Genomic DNA, 21,059 nt, shown 5'->3' with positions numbered 1-21,059 from the left:
CTAGTAAGAGGCTGGCAGGGGCCATGGCAATGTGCAAGTCATGCCAAACATTGAAACACTGACCTCGGTCGTGGAGGGTTCAGGCCTAGGTTTCAACATATTATGTGCTGAGACCAAATAATTACAGATCATTAAAGGGTGTGAATGTTAAATGTTAAAATGAACAGCCTCAGCCGTGAAATTAGCAATTTTAGCCTCGTACAAATATGACTAATTCAAGAGATTTTTAAAGTTGTCGTTTTTTTTTTTACTGGTAAGGCTTAAAGTTAGGGGCGTGGACGCTATCTCAACCTATCAGGCAAATGTCAACGTACAAACACACATATCTTAGTTTCACTGTGACTTATCATTATATATTATATTTAGTGCTGTCAGCGTTAATCTCGTTAAAATGACGTTAACACCATAACCGCATTAACGCGGCAAATCTCCGTTAGCGAGTTAGCGCGGATCGCCCCGTGCGTGGGGCTGGACGGCGCTAACGTGTTAATGAGCTAACGCATTAACAAGCTAACGCATTGTCAATGTGCAGCCCCATGCGTGGGGCGATTCGCGCTAACTCGCTAACTGAGATTTGCTAATGCGGTTATGGCGTTAATGTCATTTTAACGAGATTAACGCTGACAAACTATCAACAACCCACTGAATACTTCCAGTTCACATCTTCCCAATGTGGCAGTTTGCAAAATTTGGCTTTCAGACTATCCCCACCTTTCACATGGACAGTAGAGTTGCCTTAGGTTGACTTAACATGACCTCAGCTTCTGAAAGGCTGAAAACGTCTTGACCAACGCCCTTTTCTACAGGTGTTGGGACAGGACATGTCATCATGTTTAACTTCTGTAGAACAATGTTAAATCTTTGCAGCTAAAAGGAATATGGCAGATGTCCAAACTCTATCATTGAAAGTGGGCTGGGGAAAACAGCTTTCCTTTATTTCCTGCAGCAAAAGATGTACCATAGAAAGAGTGAAGTTGCAATGGATACAGGAATGTTTACCCCCATAGAGCAATGCCTGTTTGCACCAATCACCCACTTATCTTCCATTTCTACATCCACCGAACTTGGCGGGGCTGTATCAGAGGCGTGGATTGGTCACAAATTAAGGCGGCTTTGTCATGTCTGCATTTATACGGGCTGACAGCAGTGAGTGGGCTGTCCATATTTAACAATAAGGATGGCAGGCAGGTAAATTGTTGTTTTCTGTCCTATTCTTGTGTCAGTCAACAAACCAAAAAGCTAAATTATTGTTTATCTCAGGATGATTTTTCTTGAAGATCTCCGTCAGCATGGTGGGTAGTTGAGAGAAAAATCGCCCACTTCCTGCAGAGTATCTCTTTCTATACTGTTTTCAACAAAGGGAAGTTAGCGTTTAATAATAATCTACACTGACAAGCCATATGCCATCCCTTCTGTCCAGTTTCGGTCCAGCCTCCGGGCAGGACCGGGCTATTAACACCACATAATGCAGATCTGGGCTTTGACACTTTAAACGACAGACACGGATGACAAAACAGTTCACACGATACATGGCCTAATATTCTCGCTTTTAGCTATTCTGAATATCTTACTTTCACTTCCACGCACACCACGCCTGAGTTTCACAGAAAAAAAAAGTTTCACGAAAACATAATAAATAGCACAGTTTTACCCATAAAATATACCAGATCATTTACCACATATATCTGTAGTGTGAACATTTTTATGAAATTCTTGCCAGTTATTTTGTTTGTTTGTTTTTTTTTTACAAACTACAACCAGCAGCTTGTAGACTGCACACTGAAAACGTGATCTGTGACTATTTTCTTCTATCTCATCTTTGGATACACACACTTGTGATTTATATGTATATATATATATATTTTTTTTAAATTTTTTGTTTAGATTACAAAGAAATGTCCCGACTGGAGCAGAACAGTCATGTGATATTTCAGAGCTGCCGTACATTTCCTTCAAAGTGTCTCACTCTCCTGTGGTTTTATGTTCACACTCTTCTTGTTGCATTGGGTTTCCTTAAAAATGTCCTCTCGTTTCTCTTTGTTTCAGAGAAAAAAGTCCACGTGAGTCTTTCTTGAATACCTCCAGAGTTTTACTTACAGAGTGGGTCTTAAGATAGAGGGGATATCAATGACTTCTCGCACACACATCAACGACAGTTTCTGTTATCATGTACAATTAGAAACACTGGCTGTAGTCATGGTTCTGATTTGTCGTCAACACCGTCGTCTCGCAGTCGATCCTTCGCTCCGATTCTTGTGTTGTTCATCGACGGCATCACAGAAGTCCCTGCTTGGCTCAAAGTTGTTCACATTATCCGTAGTTTAAAGTGTAAACAATGCACCTCACGATGTGTCGTGCACAAAGCTTCAGCTTTTTCTTGGTGGACTGTTCTTGTTGGTTCTTCCTCCCCACTTTAGAGATTTCTTCACTTGAATTTGTCTTGTCCATTATCAGATCACGCTGCATTTATACGGTTTTTCATTGTTGTTATTTTTTACAATTGCACGGTAACAACATCAACACGTGACGCCACTCAAAAGTTTAGTAAAAAGTGTGGGAATTTGGCATTAAACAGATGCCAAAATGAAACAGAAACTGGCTCAATTAAAAAGAGGGCAGGTCGGTCGGTGCTGACTACAACATTTCATCAACTTTAAGACTTTATTCCTACGGGGAAGATAAAAGTAAGGCAAGAGCAAGGGTCTGAGGAAAGTGTATGGTGTGTGTAGGGACTATTTTGCACAGTGTACTGAGGAAGAAAAGAATAAAAAGACAAAAATAAAATAAAATGAAAGGATGTTCACTTTTCATCTCGCCCGCAAATTGGTCCCCGCAACTGCAGAATCACCCAAGGGCCCCAAGAGTGTGTATATGTGAGTGTGTGTGTGTCTGTGTGCATTTGGTGGAAGAGGGATTAAAAGTGTGAAGTCACTGTCAGTTTTAGAGCTCAAATGTTCAGACAGGAGCGTCCACTGATACAGTAAAGGTGGAGGGAGCGAACGAGTGACTAATACAGGGCAGTAAAAGGTTTTTACCACATATTCTTGTTTATGCTATACACACTTTCTTCTTTCTCTATTTCTGTTTCTTCTTGTCTCATCTTTTCCATTTTTATATCTCACTTTAATCCTCACTCTCAACCTATTTTCTCTTCAGAAGCCAGCTGATCGTCTTTTCGTTCCAGCTGTCTTGGCAGTATATTAGGACAACATGAGCCTGTACACTTTGTTGTCAACTGCTGATTTTAGAAGCACCCTCAAAAGTCAGTTTTATACCTTTTTTCCACGATGTTACATTTTAATTTTATGTATTCGAGAAGTTTCGTCATAACTAGACCAGAGGGAGGGGCTTCCTGTCTAAAAGAGCTGCTAATGTAGAATAAATAATTATTAATTTGGACATTTGGCAAGTTTTACTGTTTATGAGGACTCACTCTCTGTTTTTCAGGACAGAGAGGAATGTAGGGAAAAAACACATCTGATGAAAAACTGAAATAGTCTTTGGACGGATTTAAAGATTTCCTGAAAAGTCGGCCCATATCGATCCATCTCGACTCCCTCTTTCAAGACTGCTGCATCGCTCTCTCTCTCTCTCTCTCTTTTCATATTGGCAGTGGGCCTCTCTCTCCCTCTGCTTTCCTTTCCATTTAAAACCCTGGTATATGGCAATAGGCCTCCAGGGAAGCCAGCAGGATGTAAATCAACCACAATGAGACAAACATCAGCGACGTTATTATTTTGCAAGTCCGCGGCCCACCCAGCTCGCCACCGGCGACTGTTGCCCGCCTCCGGTACAGAAGCGTGAGCACGCTCACCACAGCTAAGATAGTGAAGAGGGTGACAGAGAAGGCCAGACTTCCTGGGTCCACCTTGAAAGGTTTGCCCTTGGAGCGCCAGGCGATGGCAGCGATGGTCCATGCCACGCCAATGCCCAGAAAGACGTTAACCGCATTGGAGCCGGTGACGTTGCCGATGGAGGCGTCAGCGTACTGGTCCTGGATGGCAGCGACCTTGCTGGCAAATGTGTCTAGAAGAAAGAAAGAAAGAAAGACAGGCTTTATTGTAAAACCCTTTTTTATGCTGCCTCATTTTTAGGGTTCTTTCTTCTACTACGTTCATCTTTTCAAAACCTCAGAGCAACCGCTTCAAACTACAATAGAAAAATCAATGTGCAAGATTAGAACAAGGCATAAAAGCAAAGCATAGACCTAGCGTCAAAACAAGACAATGACACTGTGCCAACCAAAACTATGGAAATTACTTTAATTGAATAAATTTTAGATGTATTTTTGTGAAGGACTTGCTCACAGGCTGCTGCAAAAAGCTAAAGGTAACAACTGTTTTCCACTTAAAAACATACAAGTGAACATCATGTCATTCAAGAATGGAAAGAGAAGCATAAAGACAGGACAAAACTGTGAAGTGGTTGTTCTTTTTTACAGGCAGACACTGATTATCAGTCTAAGAAAAAAAAGTTACAACACCTAGGAAGAAGAAAAGCAACTGTACCGATAACTGAGGACATAATACTCAAAGACAGACAAAGGACGAACAAATGCTTGGGTGACAGCCAAATACAGCAGAAGATTTTATAACCTGCATAATTTAAATATGCAATGCTGTCAAATCCAATCAGTAGATATTTGGTTACACTGGTGCTTATCCAGTCAGCTATCACGAAGATGATGGGGAGTCATACATAAGATTTTATAAAAAAGGTTTGTTGCAGACACTGGAAGTCATTGATGAGTGAAATCCTGACATTTCCGGGAATATCCTACATGTCAGTTAAAGTCAAACTCAGTTCTTCACTCTTGGTAGATCACCTAACACTTGCTGACATCTTATACACCCACAGTTTCTATGTATCTGCAAGCCCCTTTGCAACCACAAAGGTCAGTTCCTCCATTCCTTTTGCATAAATATTATCACGGATGTGTAACACTGTATGTGTAATTGAAAGGATTACACACTCACTTGCCACTTTTTTTAGGTACACCTTGCTACAACGAAACCATTGATACAAACAAACAATATTGTTTAGTTTTAAATGCCTGTGATCTATTGTCCACGAGATCATGCTCTAACAGGAGCAGCACCTGGTCTTTCGCTGCTGTAGCCAATCTGCTTCAAGGTTTGATGCACTGTGCGTTCAGAGATGCTCCTCTGCAGACCTTAATTGTATTATGTGATTATTTGACTTACTGTTTAATTCCTATGAAGTCCTATGAAAGCCATTCTCTGACCTCTGGCATCAACAAGACAAAGAACTGACACTCATTGGGTATTTTGCTTTTTTGGATCATTCTCTGTAAACCTTAAAGAGGTGGTTGTGTTGAAAATCTGCTGTTTCTAAAGCACCCACATTCAGCCCATCTGTAAGGTGGCCCTGAGAGGCCAAATGGACTACAACTTAAGAAAAGATCAGCAATAAGAAAAACGCTGCAATAGCACACAAAACACAACGGAAATAGGAAGAAATGAAAACGGAAATAGAAAAAACGAAAACAGAAATAGGTAAAAATAGATTTCTAAAAGCACAAGGGAAGTGTTTCTGGGGAGGCAATAACCCGACGGACCAGTTGCAGGAACCAAAATATGCAATAAGAATTGTGCTGGGAGACACTTAAAAGAAGTGGAGGATCTATCGGTAACTGTGTTAGCCTAACTATTAGCCTAAAAATCTGTCATCAGTATTATATGAATCATGAGAATAAAACACATCTACCATGTTTTGGGCGCCTGCAACTGGTCCGTCGGGTTATTGTCTCCCCAGAAACACTTCCCTTGTGCTTTTGGAAATCTGTCTTTTCCTAATTCTGTTTTTGTTTTTCCGATTTCCATTGTGTTTTGTGTGTTTTTGCAGCGTTTTTCTTATTGCTGGTCTTTTCTTAAGTTGTAGTCCGTTTGGCCTCTCAGGGCCACCGTACATCTGGCACCAACAACTATCAAATACACTTAAATCACCTTTCTTCCCCATTCTGATGGTCAGTTTGAATTTTGGCAGATCTTCTTGACTATGACTGCATTCGCAAATGCAGCTGTGATGTGATTCGCTGATTAGATACATGCAATGACGAGCTGTTGAATCAAAGCAACTTACAAAGTGGACGGTGAGTGTATACTGCATAAGGAAATAACAATCTGTCAGCCACAGTTAAAGTCTCTTAGTCCATATTTTTGTAATCATGCTCCATGGAGCTGAATCAGTGGTTTAATGCTGGTTGCTCAGTGGTTGCCCTGTGTCCAGGTTATATCTTTAGAGAGAAATTTCCATCCCTGTGGGATCCCTGTGGAATGATCATTTCTGTGTTCACATTGGGTCACTGTTTGAGGCGAGAGCCTTTAGAGTTACATTATCAAAATTTATGTGCATTTAAAAAAGCCTCAGGAGGTTTGCGTTGCTCCGCGATACACATTTTTGTCAGAAATGGATTCACTTGCCATATATCGTTTTTTTTATGCACACTGGGCAGAATTAAACATCACTTGCATTAGTTTCAGAGAAGATTTACTAGTCCTGCTGCAATTTACAGTTGTGTTCTGGCATCAGAACAACCAAAATCAATGTAATAAATGCTGTGAAATGCTGTAGGTGTACACTAAGTGTGCTCTGTGGTGCAGGATATGTGAGGAGAAACTGGATGAAAAGCAGAGAGACTACAACTGGGTTGGCAGGGAATACCGGCGGAAGCTGCTGCCAGTTACTGAACGTCTGTTTTTAGACAGGCTGGTGAGAAGAGCCTCAATTTTCATTTGAATGTCAGTGAGATTAGCTGAAATTCGTATCCCAACATTAAAACTGTCCTCAAAATTTTTTCGGGGGGGGACTGTAATCCTGCTGGGGGTAGACGACACAAAAAACAAGTGTGTGTGTGCACATAGGGGCAGCCATATAACTCCACATTACTGCCTCCAAATAAGATCATCAGACACATGTTAGAGATGCAGTGGGACAAAATCCAGCAGCATCACAGACTCTGAATTAGCAATGTTTCTTAAAAGGAATCAGTTCGCTAAAGAAATATCTTCACTTGTCTAAAAAGCAACTTAAATCCCAATAGGTGCTCAATGAACATTTATTTGCTATTTCATATAAGGCTGTTCGATATAAGATATATATCGGATGACGATATGAAAACGTCTATCGTTTCATTTTACGCTATCGTTTGTTTCGTGGTGTCGCAAAATAAACTGTTTACGGCAATATTTTTCATGACTTTGATGGTCACTGTAGTTTATTAATTTCTTAAAGCTCTCTCTTTCTCTTATATTTAAAATAACCACGCTACAGGCGGATACGCGACTGTTTTTCCACGTTGTTGTTAGCAACAGTGACGGTAAACCCAGCGTGTGGCTCCGCCGTCCACTTGTTTATTTTCCACATAAACCTTTCACAATAAAGCTGAAGATCCTGTTGGGATTTTTCAAAATAAACTGAAATGATGACAAACAGGAAGAGCAGTTGAAACAAATCGAGGACCTTATTTCTAAACGAGGGGCTACCTCTGTAGCATGGACATGGTTTTGTTATGAAAAGTATGACACGGACCAGAAAACTGTACTATGCAAATTATGCAGGAAACTGGTCGGTGAAAACACTCGACTCCAGGTACACGACGCCCAGCTGAAAACACTTCACACGAGTCGAGTTACCCGAGATTCACAGAATTTACAGAAAATGTAAAATTTTTGTGATATATATCTTTGTCGGGACAATAAATGTCTAATATCGGGATATGAGATTTTGGTCATATTGCACAGCCCTAATTTCATATGTTTAAAAATAGAAAACAGAACTGTCATGGTTGTGGGTCTCTGACCCAGTGTTTTGTGTTTGTGGACTTTTTTGAATCTTGATAAGTCATTATTGTGGTATTCTTAGAGTTCTCATATTTCCTAGTTTAGTTTTCTTCGTTTATGAGTTTCTGATTCTTGTGTTTATCCTTTGTGGTTCTGGTTTAGTTTCCCTTATTGTTTTGTCCTCAGTGTTTCCTGTCTTGTTATGATAGTCTCTTGTCCTGCATGCATTGTTTAGTTTTCCTTCCCCTCTCTCGTTGCGTCTGATTTGTTCCTGCTGTGTTTCTCTCCTGTTTCCCTCGTTATCCTGCATGTGTATTTAAGTCTTCAGTCACACTCTGGTCGTCGTGGTCTCCATGTTTGCAGTGTGTTTCTTGTGTGTAGTTCATGTTCCTTTATTGTGTCCTGGTTGCAAGAGTCTTAGTTCTAAACTTGTTTCTTTTAGTGTTTTTTTTTTTTTAATTTTTATTTTTGCACCACATCTGACTTCTTCATCACAGCAAATAAAGCTGCCTCTTAGATTTAAATCCCCCGTCTCTGAGTCCTGCGATCTGGTCCTGCCTAGCCAGCCACACAGGTAACAATGATGAGAACAGCCTGTTTAATGCTGTGGTGAATGTACGCAGACCTACTGGAGTGTCATCTTCTGAACATCTTCATTTGGCTCGTATAAACTCCTTTCGTCCACACTATTCCTGCTAAACGGTCACAAAAATATCTAAAAGTTCTCATTTGATGAACGAGGCTGTGCAGATTTTTATTGTTATACTAAAACAATTTAAATCCTCTGTTGCAGCAACTTCCCACAAAATTCCAAAAGGACTTTCCACAGTGAAATTCATGTATTTAGACCAAAGGAAGAGCAACAACTAAATCAATATTATCCAAAAAGTCAAAAATCAGTTCACACAGAGATAAACTTCAGGTATGAAGCAGCGTATGAGATGAAGACTGCAAACCAGCGTCAGCATTTGTTCACCACGGATGCACATATCAAACACCACTTACCGTTTAAATACCTCAGATGGCTACAAATGAGCTGTGCAAACCTCTTAAACAGGCAGAAACATTTTTGCAGCGTGCAGCTTTCAAACCATCAGCGTTTGCTCTCTAATTGCCCGAGTCTGCAAATTCTGTGTAAATTGGGCCGATAATCCTGGAGTGTGTCTCCAATCAAATAACACAGAAATGCTTTTATGAATCTTGAGGAGGACAGAGAGAAGAGAAGGAGGAGGGAAGGGCGCATGTCAGAGAAATGGAAACGAGAGAGCAGATGAGTGTTGCTAACAAGTTTTAAGGAGATCACACACGCAGAAGGCAGCAAACACTCCCTGTGAAAGTCATAATGGCCCGCTGGAGATGCTGCATGCTAACTTGCAGCTCCTCGACAGGAAAAGCACACGTTTTTACCCACACGCACGCCTGGTTTCTACAGCATACACAGGTCAGAATGATGGATGATCCAATAGCAAAAACACTAAGAGGAGGAAAGAAAGAGCGGAGTAAGGTAACACCAAGTCAGAGTAACAAATTGACCAGAATGGGGCATGAGAGCCTAACAGATAAGTGGGGGGACTATGAGAGACTAAAGAAGGAACAGATAGAGATCTGGCTGGGAGTGAAAGTGATCAGAGATTCACAACAAGAGGGAAAATGAAAACATTAGAACCTTGCAAAAGGAAACGCGCTGATTTACGGATCTAAAATTCCCCTTCACACACCATAACATGGTTGTAGAAGGAATTGATTCAAACACTACTTTCCAGAGACCTCATCACAAGCCATCCAAGTTACCGCCCGGAAGAGCAGCACAGGAGCCGTTTCTATAAATCATACGAAGGGACAACAATAAACCTGCTGACGTTAGGAATGAGGCAGGGAATTGAATGAAAGTCTGGGGACGATCTGCCCACTCCGGGCAAGAAAAAAATCCGAGGCTGAAGGCTGTGATGGAGCCGGAGTTTTACAATTCTATTTTTGATTTCGATCCTGGAAGTCAAAGCGGCTGCTATTGAAATCAGGCGCAGGAGAGAGGCTTGTGTTTGTTTATTTACATCTGAACTTTGGAGGGAAGACGCAGCTCATTTCATGTCTGGTGAAACGGAAAGCTCGAGTGTGGTGTAATGGGAGGGGAGGAATTTGTAACATGGCAAACGTGGAAAATAATCACTCTGCACCACTGTGGCGTAACACCGAGCCATCTGTTTCTGTTTGAGTCCCGCTAAACCTCTCCTCATACCTGTATTCAGATCAAGCTGCAAGCTGGGAAAATCTTCTTCCTGCTTGTTTTCAACAACCGCACTCATACACAGGCATTACTCATAATAACCCACAATACCACATCTAAATGTAACCATGTGTCTAACTAATTTTTCATTATCTAGCTAAACTAACCCTAACACAATCAGACTAAGAGGTCACACAAAGGTGGTGGTTATGAACTTAATAGGTTAAATCAGGGTTTTTCAATCCAGCTAAAAGCGTGTTCTCAGGAAACGGGTGGTATTTATCCATGCTGACCAATCATCAGCATGGATAAGACACTGTAACCATTGTTGAAAGTTTGTATTTTAACCCAATCTAACCAAGTTGTTTGAAAGGTGAAACAATATAAAAGAAATAAAGATCCCAGACACGTTTTCTGATGTGTTTGATGAGCTGGCCATTGATGAGCGTGTGGTGGTGAATGTTTTGGTGCTTAGATTGGGATTTAAAGTCAAATAATAAGGCTCTTCCCCACTCATCCTCACCTGGCACTGATGTTCCCAGCGCTACAAACACCACAGCCGTCACCGAGTCTTTCAGTCCTATCGTGCAGCCGAAGTGAGATGCCAGATCGCCCGTGACTGCGGTGAGGACGCCGATAAGCGATATGGAGACGATGAAGCAGGCCCAGCCGTTCCAGTACTCTGTGGGAGGGACGAAGGCGAACAGAACCTTCCAGAAGACGGTGAGGAAGTGCATGATGTAGTCGAAGCAGGAGGGCAGCCGCTCCTCGCCGCTCTCCTCCTCGTCATCATCTCCTTTGGGTAGGTGGGAGATTGAAACGGAGTAAAAGTAACAAGACGATTAATAAAAAGGAATGAGACAAAAAGAAGAAACAAGACAGATAAACTTCAGCTTTAACTCTAGTAAGAGACAGAAGTTTGATATCTTTTCTTGTCACATTTATCTCCTAAGTCTCTTGATTAGCTTAGATTAGCATAAAGACTAAAAAACAGCTGATCTATAGCTTTGCTTAAAGCACCCATTTAGCAGCACTTTAAATCTCACTCAATTTGTATTTGACATTGTTTTAAATGTTTTAGTCATGACTTGATGAAAAGCAGCTGGTATGTAGCTGTAATTCACAAAAACTACCCAATATAAGCAAAATGGCTAACTGCCTGAAATACCTCCCCAACCTAACATTTTAATTAGAAGCTAATAACTTACGTCATATTAATTGATAAGCTTTAGAGATTATAGAAATATATTTAAATTAAGAGTGAGGGGTTGTTTTAAGCAACACAAAATGCTGTATTAATTAAATGCTATAATGTACCAATAATTGTGCTATGTTATGCTAATCTAGCTTGCTAGTAGCCCATACTATGCCCATATATGAGAGCTGTTTCATTCAATCCCATTCCCACCAGTTTACAGAGTCAAGCATGCAGCCTTACTTTCTGCCTTTACAAATATTTGCAAAAGAAACATTTTTTGAGTGTGATACTGTAATCAAATGTCACCATAGCAACTAGCAAGTAATTTTGATACATTTCTTCTGTCCAAGATATTCCAAAGTGAATTCTAAGGGATATTATTCAATAGTATATAAAACCTGCTCTACTGATTCAATACGTGCAGAGTACCCTCTCATCCAACATCAGTTTCTGCCTACGTATCCCCCAATTCGGATGAATGGGCAGAAATTCCTACAGACACACTCCAAAGAGTGGAAGCAGTCATAACTGCAACTCCATATGTGCATGAGTAACATGCAGGTAGAAATATTCTTTTGTCCATGTACTGCATTTCCTACAATGTCAAACTACTTTACATAACTAAAACTGAATCAGACTTCTGTCTGTGACAGTAAAGAAACAGACTATGAATGTAATAAACGAAGCTTATGCCTAAGTTCAATAGGGAAGATCTGTAGTCACTCATCTGTCTGCTTCCCAGGTGTTGATGGATAATCTAAGCTTTACATCACTTCCACTTTCCCACGCTGTCAAGCTGATTGTGACATCACATGTCTAGTCCAATCAGCTTTCTGCTGGCCTTCTTCTGACCAATCAGCTTTCACTCTGCGTACTGTACATCTGTCATTCTTCTTTGCAGTTGCCTTCGTGCAACTCAGGCTCCATTCAAGCCTCCATCTTCATCTCCACCACCAGTGTCTAGACTCTGGGGAGTCCTGCTCTAATCCCTATCACCACTGAGATCCCGTTCTGCTGCGCCGGGCCATCAGGGTCTAACCGCCAAATATCTCAAACTGAATTCTGTATATCAATAAATCACTTTCAATTCCTTCTGATGATCTCTCCTTATCAAAATACACTATAAGGGTCCAAATTAAATGCTGATGTCACGTTTTAAGAAAGGTTCTTTCCCTTCATCCACCATCTTTAAAAATAAAGTCAAGAAAAATGTCAGCCAAAACCACTGTTCATAAATCAAAATGAAGCCCTTTGTGTGTGTGTGTGTGTGTGTGTGTGTGTGTGTGTGTGTGTGTGTGTGTGTGTGTGTGCGTGTGTGTGTGCGTGTTACCTGCACTGACTGTAACAGCATTGACAAACTGTTCCCTCCAGCTGCTGCTTCCCACCACCAAGGCCAAGTTTGTCTTCTTGATCAGCTTATCTACTGTACTCTATACACACGCACACACAAATATACAAACGCACAAATATCAACCATGCCATTGCATACAAATCAGGCAGAACAGGAAAAACACAACCCTCAAGCTGTTAATTCATTCGCAGCTATACAGAAAGAGGAAACTGCTGACTTCAGGCCTTTCGGTTAAAACCCAAACCATACATTCATTGAAATTTTCAGGCCCCGGTACTCCAGGTATAAGGTGTGCTAATTAATATAAAGCTGTGAAATCAGCCGTGCCACATTTTACTTATGCTCGCTGTAAAATTCAGGAAGAAAAAACCTTCAGGCATTCTGCTTCAGTGTTTTAGTCTAAAACAGGCAAGAGAAGAAAGATGATAAAAGATGTTGTAAAAGAGCTGACAGCAGCTAAGGAGCACAGCACTAGCAGTCATTACTGTAACTTTACTGACAGGGCTTGGAGGGAATTCTGAATTTTTTACTATCTACTATGTTAAAAGCATCATAAAATGGTAAATGTGCCATATTTTAGCAGTCACGGTAAGATAAATTACTAATTAATCTCGATGTGTGGCAACGCTTAATGATTTATAGATTGGGATGTGATTAACCCAGGCACCATTAGTACATTTCAGTAATGTACAGTAGATGATTAGAGAACAAGCTTTGCATGCATGAAAATGATGGATTACCTTTTCAGCATGCCTAAGAAGTGTATTTACTGCTCTCTGCACACAGACACACACACACACGCACACAAAATGACAAAAAATGGACACGTGAGATGATGAAATCTGTACGCAGACACACGAGTGGTGACATTTCGAGACCAAACAGAGATGAAAATGACGAATGAGAGGACAAATGAATATGACAATTAACAGGAAAAATAAGTAACGATATGATGACACAAGATGAAGAGACAGGCATCAGTTAGGGGTCCACGTGAAGCCACAGAGAGCCCTGTCGTTGTGTCGTTATTGTGTTTCCCCGGCTGCACACTCGTGACGATGGTGTTCGTCAGAGTTAGAAGTGGATCAGATCTAGGAAGGCCCGCCTCCTAGTGTTAAAATATTTATGAAAGAACAAAGCCAGGCTTGTTTAATGCCTGTTTTGTACTGAAATATGATGAAAGCATATCGTCTGTGTTGGTTCTCAGTCATCCAGATGATGGAAGGAGCTTGAAAAGAAAGCGACTTAACTTCTTTGAGTTTCTGAAAACATCGTGTTAATAAATTATTAACTTATTTTTTGCAGGTCCTTTTTAAAAATCAGCAGCATCCTACCAGAGAAGGCGTTGCTCTACATGCATCCACTGCAAAATGAAAGAATGACACTGGACATTTAGTTTTAGCGACCCAGCAGGACTTAAAATGCATCTGATAGAAGAATCGCTCACATACACCTGCTCTGGTAAAGGCATTGTTAGTGCAGTATCGGCACGCACAGACACACACTTACCTTGAACTCGTAGGACTCCTCTATGACCACTTCTACCTGTGTGTGTTCGCCCAAACTGGGACAGCCCATCTTGGCCACCTCTTCCTCCTCCGCCCCCACCAAAGGCTTGTTTTCATTCGAGTCACCTAGGTGACAATAGAGATGAGTAGTGATGAGACTTTACAGTAATAACAGAAACAGCTACCTGCCCAGCCTGGCAGCAGAGAAGCACATGACAAGAACGGGTTGGTGCTCGTTGGTTAGCAGTGACTGTACTTTCAAAATAAGAGCAAACCTTTCAGTTTCAGTGGATGTGCCCTGCCAGGATACTGTTTACGCGTTTTCATTTTGAAGTGTCTTTATTACTGCTCCATTTACTTGCACACTGACATTTTTAAAGGCCAAAGCTAGTTTGCTAATATTTTCACATATAGGACTTATTATTATCTAAGATCCTACTTAAAAAAAAGTCAATGAAAAGATATTAAAAATAAGGTCTGAAATGTTTCCTTGTGTTATTCTGAGTTTTTTTGTTTAACAGTGAGATATTTTTAAGGATTTAAGATGAAAATTGTGTCTAAAATGGTAGAGAAAATATCAAATACTAGTTACATATCATACAACAGAACATAACATGTAACATGATAATTGTACTGTTTTATTTATGCAGTGATGGAAATCTTCTATCATCTATCAATACTTTCCACCTTTATTGGTCCATACCTTCTGTTTGGGAGGGATAGCCAATCAGAAGACTTCAAGACAGAGGAATTAAATAAAAGCTGTTTTAGCAACAAAGACCAATGTATGAGCTACAAAAGAATGATATATATAACAGTGAATCATCCAATGTCACTCTGGTGGAGTGCACGAAAAAAAAAATGGAGCTGGAAATGAACATAATAGGTCCATTTTTAAATTTTAGCTCAGCACAATTACTCTAGGTTTGGGCAGTCACGTTACTCAAATATCTCCGTGGCATTTAATCATCAAATCTTGCCCTGAGGGTTCTCCATATAGTCGTTTGCTTAATCTTTTAATTTGACAGATTTCAGACATCATCTTAAGACTCTTTTTTTCATTATTCTCAGCAGAGACCACAGCAGTGTGAACTATTACTGAGAAAACGTATGCTGTGGGTTGTGAAAGAATATTTATGTATATGCTAAATCTTTAAACATGGGAAACGCGAGCTTTATCCGCAAAAACTTTACGTTTTCTCCCACCTCTCTATTGCGCGCTTCCGTGTATGCTGCAGCATCTCTCCCAAACGTCTCCTTGTTCGCTCACGTTTCCAAAACAGACAGCAAGTTATTAATTTTTGCCGTTATCAGTGTGTAGCTCGCTGTAATTGAAAAGCTGTGTACTGTATGTGACAGCATTATGTGGTTGCCAGTCTGCTCGCTCTGTGACAGCATTATAAAACCCATCACATTTCTGTGTAATGAAACATGCCACGGCATGCCGCAGGCTATGGGCTCTTCCTGTGTGACATCTACACTATAGACGCTTTGAGAAGAGCCTCTGTGTGTGTTTAAAGAGTGATAAAGCAGGAAGATTCTGGTGCGGCTAATTGGCTGGCACGTCTTTAAAGACACAAAATGAACGCGGCGAAGAATTTTTGTTTGAAAAATACGTGAACTTTCTGATTGGGACACATTAGCTGCTCTTTGAAGCTGCTAACACATTCAGAGGTACAATGCTGGTAATGTTTAGCACTAAATGTGGAATATATATATATATATATATATATATATAAAAATGACATATTGACTTTGAGCATTGGTTCTCTCCAGCCTTGAGTCACCTCGGGGAGATCAGCTGTCTCTCTGTTAAAGAAGCCTTTTAAATTTTCATCTAAAGCTTCTCACATTCTTAAAAAAAAAAGAAGGGCGGGGGCTTAAATGTTTTAGATTCTTGGATTTCAAAGATCTGCGCGGGTTTTGAATTAGCAGATGACAGTACGAGAGGAAAGAAGCTGATCGAGATGGTTCATTTGCCATGACTAAACTGCAAATTGTGTTCCATCTGCGACGACGCTGCGATACTACAGCGATTCCAGACAACGAAAGGAAGCTTTCTGGCTTTTGTTTATACTGCATACACCAAACCTCCTTATGGTGACATAATTAAGCAGATCACATGCTGATTTGGATGAGTTATTACTCCTATCCCTCCTGTGACACGATTACTTCAAAAACGCATCGCAGCTCAGGGCCAGTGATGTCGAAATCCTTCCCAAGTCACATCCTCAGTGGCTCAAAGTGAAATGTTTCCACGGTTAATCTGAGTTTAGATTGGAGGCTTCAGGTAATCAATGCTGGTCTCACCTTGTCTCCAAGCGACAGATGTGCACCGGGCCTGTTTGCTGATAAATAAAGACGTCATTCTGTCTGTCACACTTTCCCTGTTCCTGCTCTCACTCCTGACTTCTTGATACTCTCTTTGAACAAACACACACACACACACACACACACACACACACACACACACACACACACACACACACACACACACACACACACTCACCGTGTTTCTGTCCTATCTCCAACAGAACAGGCTCTCCCAGCTCGATGGTAAAGGTCTTGTTCTTCTCATACTCTTCATCATCAATGATTTTCACCTCGATGATCTTCCTGTTTGTTAAAAGAAGAGAGAGACGACGAGGCTCAGTGTGTGCAGTCCAGATAATTACCTTTTTTGGTTGTTCTCCATCATAGTAAGAGCTTGTTCATGGCAAAGGACCAGTCTATTAAAACTCTCCCCGTGACAGGTTGTAATCGGACACGAGGTCATTTCTGCTGCCCCTACACTGAAAAACACTGACATAAGTAATCATTATACTACCTAACTTGAAGTAACAGTTATAATAAACACACCCAAAAAAGGAAAAATAATTAGATTTGATCCCCTTGTGATTTCTCTCAGAGAAAAGGATGACGAGTCTGAGCAAAACTGAAGGCTGAAGCCCAGATTGGCAGTACTCGGGGGAACGGCGTGTGAGGGTGCTAGCTACCTCCCAGGCTTGACAACTGACAGTGATGCTATGAACACCACAACTACTGGGGAAACATTTTCAATCAGGAGCGCCCTGGGGAGCAACTAAAATGCAGTGCAGAGAGTTTTGAGGGGATGTGTAAATTGGAGCGGAAAAAAGGTGTGGAGATTTTCAAAAATAGCTATTGGAGCACTTCTTAGTACTGCTTGTGTTGCAAAAGACAGATTATTGATATATTTAAATAATGATTTTATTGTCTTCATAAAGAAAAGAATCTTTGAAAACCATAAAAACGAATAATTTGTGTCTAAAACTGCAGACATTAAGGTGTCAGTGCAGGGAGGCTGTAAATGTGACGGGAGTTTAACAGGACAGACTGAAAGCTGTGATTGCTTTGCATGTGGAGTTTCAATGTAAACCAACAATAATTAAACCATTCTTTGTATGTGGCAAATCTATTGAATCAATTTTTCCCCACTTTAAACATCTGCAATTTTTTTTAACCTCACAAAGTGTGTGCGTTCATATTTACTGGCTTGTTATTTCCTTCAGTTTCCACTCAGTGCATAGCTTCTGTCTTTCTGCGTGTTACATTTACCAGCTGGTTTCGCATGTTTAACCGGCTTCATATCTACGTTTCTTTGTGTGAAGCACAAAAACCCAGACCAGAGCTACTTCTTAGCAATTGAGGACTTTTAGGAGGAGACTAGGTTAGTTGGATCTTGTGTCATGATGATTGAAAGCCATGGCATTCGCAAGGCCTCTGTGTCGGGGCTCCTCAGACAGCTAACGACCCCCGGTTCCTGCCAGGATTGGTCTGGTAAATGCTAGATTACTCGTGAGAAAACTTTTATGCTTGGGATTTCAAATCCCGAGGACTGGATTCACTCTGCGTGACTCAGATGTGGCTGAATGCTGGAGCGTTCAGCTGTGTGTTAACACAAAGTCCAGGTGTCATTCTCAGCAAATTCACCCCAAGATCAGACCATGTAATGTACATAGAAACCACAAAGAGCCAAGAGTTGGAGCTCAGAGAGTACGGACTTCAGTTAACATTTAATGAAACGTTAAATCTTAAAGGTCTTGACGGTACAATCAGAAAAGGAGTAGAGCTTGTTTTGAAGGAGAAAGCCTCTTCTTTCTAAAAGAACACGGCAAAGTTGCATCAACAAAAACCACAATATGTCTGGAACAATCCTTTGGAAAGACAAGAACAATGTAGAGATGTTTGCCTGTAAAGCACGCTGAAGCATCTGGAGAAAAGCAAACTCAGCATATCATCAAAAGCACCACATATCGACTGCCAACCACGGGGGTGGAGGGTGATGATTTGGGGTTATTTTGCAGTCACGGGGCCTGGGCAGCTTGCAGCTATTGAGTCAACCATGAACACCTCTGCATATGAAAGTAGTCAAATGTATGGCCATCTGTCTGACAGCTAAAGCTTGTCTGAAACAGGGTCATGCAGCAGTGATCCCAAGCACAGCAGCAAATCTACAACATAACGCCTGAAAAAGAAAACAACTGAGGTGTTGCAATGGCCCAGTCAAGGTCCAAACTCAACTAGATTCTAACAATCCCACATACAAAGACAATATGCACTGCAAGCACCTTCAATCAAGGCTATTCCCTCTAATTTGGGTGTTCTATCGAAGATGTTAATTTCCTATGTCTGCCTTTGCTTTGCACCACGGTACTGCTGCTGATTCTGAATGGTGGGATGATATTTACTCATCACTACCAAACACATCTGTGCGTTTAGATTCTGTGGAAGATGAGGTCAAAGCCTATACACTAAACTGCTCGATGTAAATAAACATTTCAAACAGAACTGTCTGGCTGAACCAAACTTAGTTCATTCAGGACAACGATAATCAAAAGGAGATTGTTTGGTTCATCTGCAATGCGTTATATTTGGCGGTATGGCTCAGTTCTGGGAAGTCCCCACACTTCCAAGCGCATACGTGGAAAGCATAAGCCAGGGAGAGCAGTTAAAGCTACAGCAATGCCACATAGAGATGTAAGTCACAGCTGATTATTATTTTAAGACCATAAAATATAAAACTGGTTAAATATAACAAAGCCAAGAAAGGAAGATTTTATCAGAGAGGACAAAGCTTCAGCAAATTATACTTCCAATTACTTTAAATGGAGAGATTAAATGTTTCACTAAAGTCATTACATGCAGCGTTTATCCTCACTTTAAAAGGAGAACTACTTCTATAGCTTATAAAGTATTTCTCTGTTTAATTGTTATTTGTGCGTGTCGTGCAGCAGCTTTGATGCTTCTAAGGAAATTTCATCAGGTTTGGTATCTTTCTGGCCCGTTTCATCTTCATCACCACGATCCATCTGCGTCTACCAAGCGGAGAGGAAGAAAGAGCGTTCACTTCCACCTGGTTGTGTAATCGCACGTTTCGCTGTGAGCCATGTTGACTATAATGCGGAAAATAGGCTTTGCTTCAGCAGAAAGAGGAAGCGAGAGGGAGAAATGGGCGGGGAGATGTATATGGAGGGTGGAGGAAGGGCAGCGAGGGAAAGAGAAAGCGACGGAGGGGAAGAGACGTGGAAGTCCATTTTTATCGTTGGCGAGCTGTCAAGGCAACAGTGGATGTAACTTGATTGATTTGGTATTTCCAGCGTCACATCAGCGTGAGTGGCCAACTCCCAGCCAGTGATGGAGAAGAAATTAAAATGTTGTTTAATCAGATGTGAAACAAAAGGAGATAAAAAACATCCTATATTTAGGAGGACTACAGGGAACTGAAATTACGCTCGTTATATCCACAGACTGTAAATAAAAAATGGTGGTGCTTTTAATGCTGTATATTTAGGCAAGTTTACTTGGGAATCTGTGGCGACTGACTTGCTTTTGGAGCCAGCCATCAGTGGCCATTAGAGAAACTGCATTTATGTCTTCTTCTTGCTTTATTATGTAGCTACTTTCATGCCACAAGGTGTCGCCACAGCGGGTAGCTCCACATGTCAGTCTTAGCATCCTGACGCATCCTCAAAGGGGATTTGTGTCTTTAGCTGGAACATTTGATATTGTTCAAATGATTTCACAAATGAAATTGTAATGCTGAGTTATGTAAAAGATTACACAGACATCGTTAAACCTTTTCCTCTGAACTGGGATTTTTTTTTTTTTTTGTAGCTTAGCATTTGTTACGCAGCACGTTTGTCAAACTTCTGATTATCTAGAAACTACAAAAACGGGAAGAAAATCATAAAGTTTGAAAATAATTATCGTAGTATGAACTCTAATGCTCTCTGGTCACCATGGTAATGCCTAAATATTTCTTGAAAAAAAAAAAAAGACGCACAACTACAACACAGGAAAAGACCCAGGGAAACCGAGTTAACGATAAAAACCCTGAAAAAAATAAATTTCACACCCGAGCTGGTACCGGTCCGTGGCCCTGGGGTTGGGGACCGCTGCTCTACTATTAAATTCAATGCTTTAAAACCCAACACTTTGACTTAAAGTGAGCTTCTGGCAGCGGCGCTATATTCTACTTTTAGTGGAGATATCATCTGAATTTCAGGAGCGGGGCGTCTCCTCCATCACCCCCCTCCGGCCTCAGGCTATAAAAGCCCCCTTTCACCTATACCTGCTGTTCTCATTTTCATGCCCCAACCTTCCCCCCCATTTTCCCTCTCTTTTCTCTTCCTTTCCTTCATTCACTTCTCGTTAGGAGCAGTCGCAGTCCCCTTTGAGGCCTTCCCCAAACCGCAGCACCAGCTCACACTTCCTCATGCCTCATCGCCCATCGTTACAGAGGATGTGGTCCCAGCTAGTTATTAGCTCTAATTTAACATCAGCTGCTAAAATGTGAACATCCATCTGAAACCAAGAACTCAACGTTCTAAACACACACAAAAAGACAATTAAAAGGTAAATTAAAAAGGCACAATCGCAGTAAACTCCAATGTGACCACATAGAAGGAAGAACGAGAGTAGCAACAATAAATAAGCACAAACTGACAGTGACATG

The 21,059-nt window shown here is 41.0% G+C and overlaps 1 protein-coding gene across 4 annotated transcripts in view; it reads right to left on the bottom strand.

The window, feature by feature from the left end:
• Positions 1-1,474: 1,474 nt before the first annotated feature.
• Positions 1,475-21,059, bottom strand: part of slc8a4b (solute carrier family 8 member 4b) — a 124,155-nt gene continuing 104,570 nt past the window's right edge. For 3 of the 4 annotated variants that reach the window (XM_026161718.1, XM_026161719.1, XM_026161720.1), the window contains 6 exons: positions 16,593-16,699; positions 14,085-14,209; positions 13,316-13,351; positions 12,555-12,654; positions 10,550-10,822; positions 1,475-4,026 (listed from right to left, as the gene is read on the bottom strand). In XM_026161718.1, coding sequence (XP_026017503.1) covers positions 3,647-4,026; positions 10,550-10,822; positions 12,555-12,654; positions 13,316-13,351; positions 14,085-14,209; positions 16,593-16,699 — 1,021 coding nt within the window. In that variant the 3' untranslated portion in view covers positions 1,475-3,646. The remainder of the gene's footprint in view (positions 4,027-10,549; positions 10,823-12,554; positions 12,655-13,315; positions 13,352-14,084; positions 14,210-16,592; positions 16,700-21,059) is intronic. The other variant, XM_026161721.1, reaches the window with a different exon arrangement.

The sequence above is a fragment of the Astatotilapia calliptera genome, chromosome 3, assembly GCF_900246225.1.
Source record: "Astatotilapia calliptera chromosome 3, fAstCal1.2, whole genome shotgun sequence".
Taxonomy (NCBI): Eukaryota; Metazoa; Chordata; class Actinopteri; order Cichliformes; family Cichlidae; genus Astatotilapia; species Astatotilapia calliptera.
The sequence above is the reverse complement of the archived record's forward strand: the minus strand, read 5'-3'. Positions and strand labels throughout refer to the sequence as shown.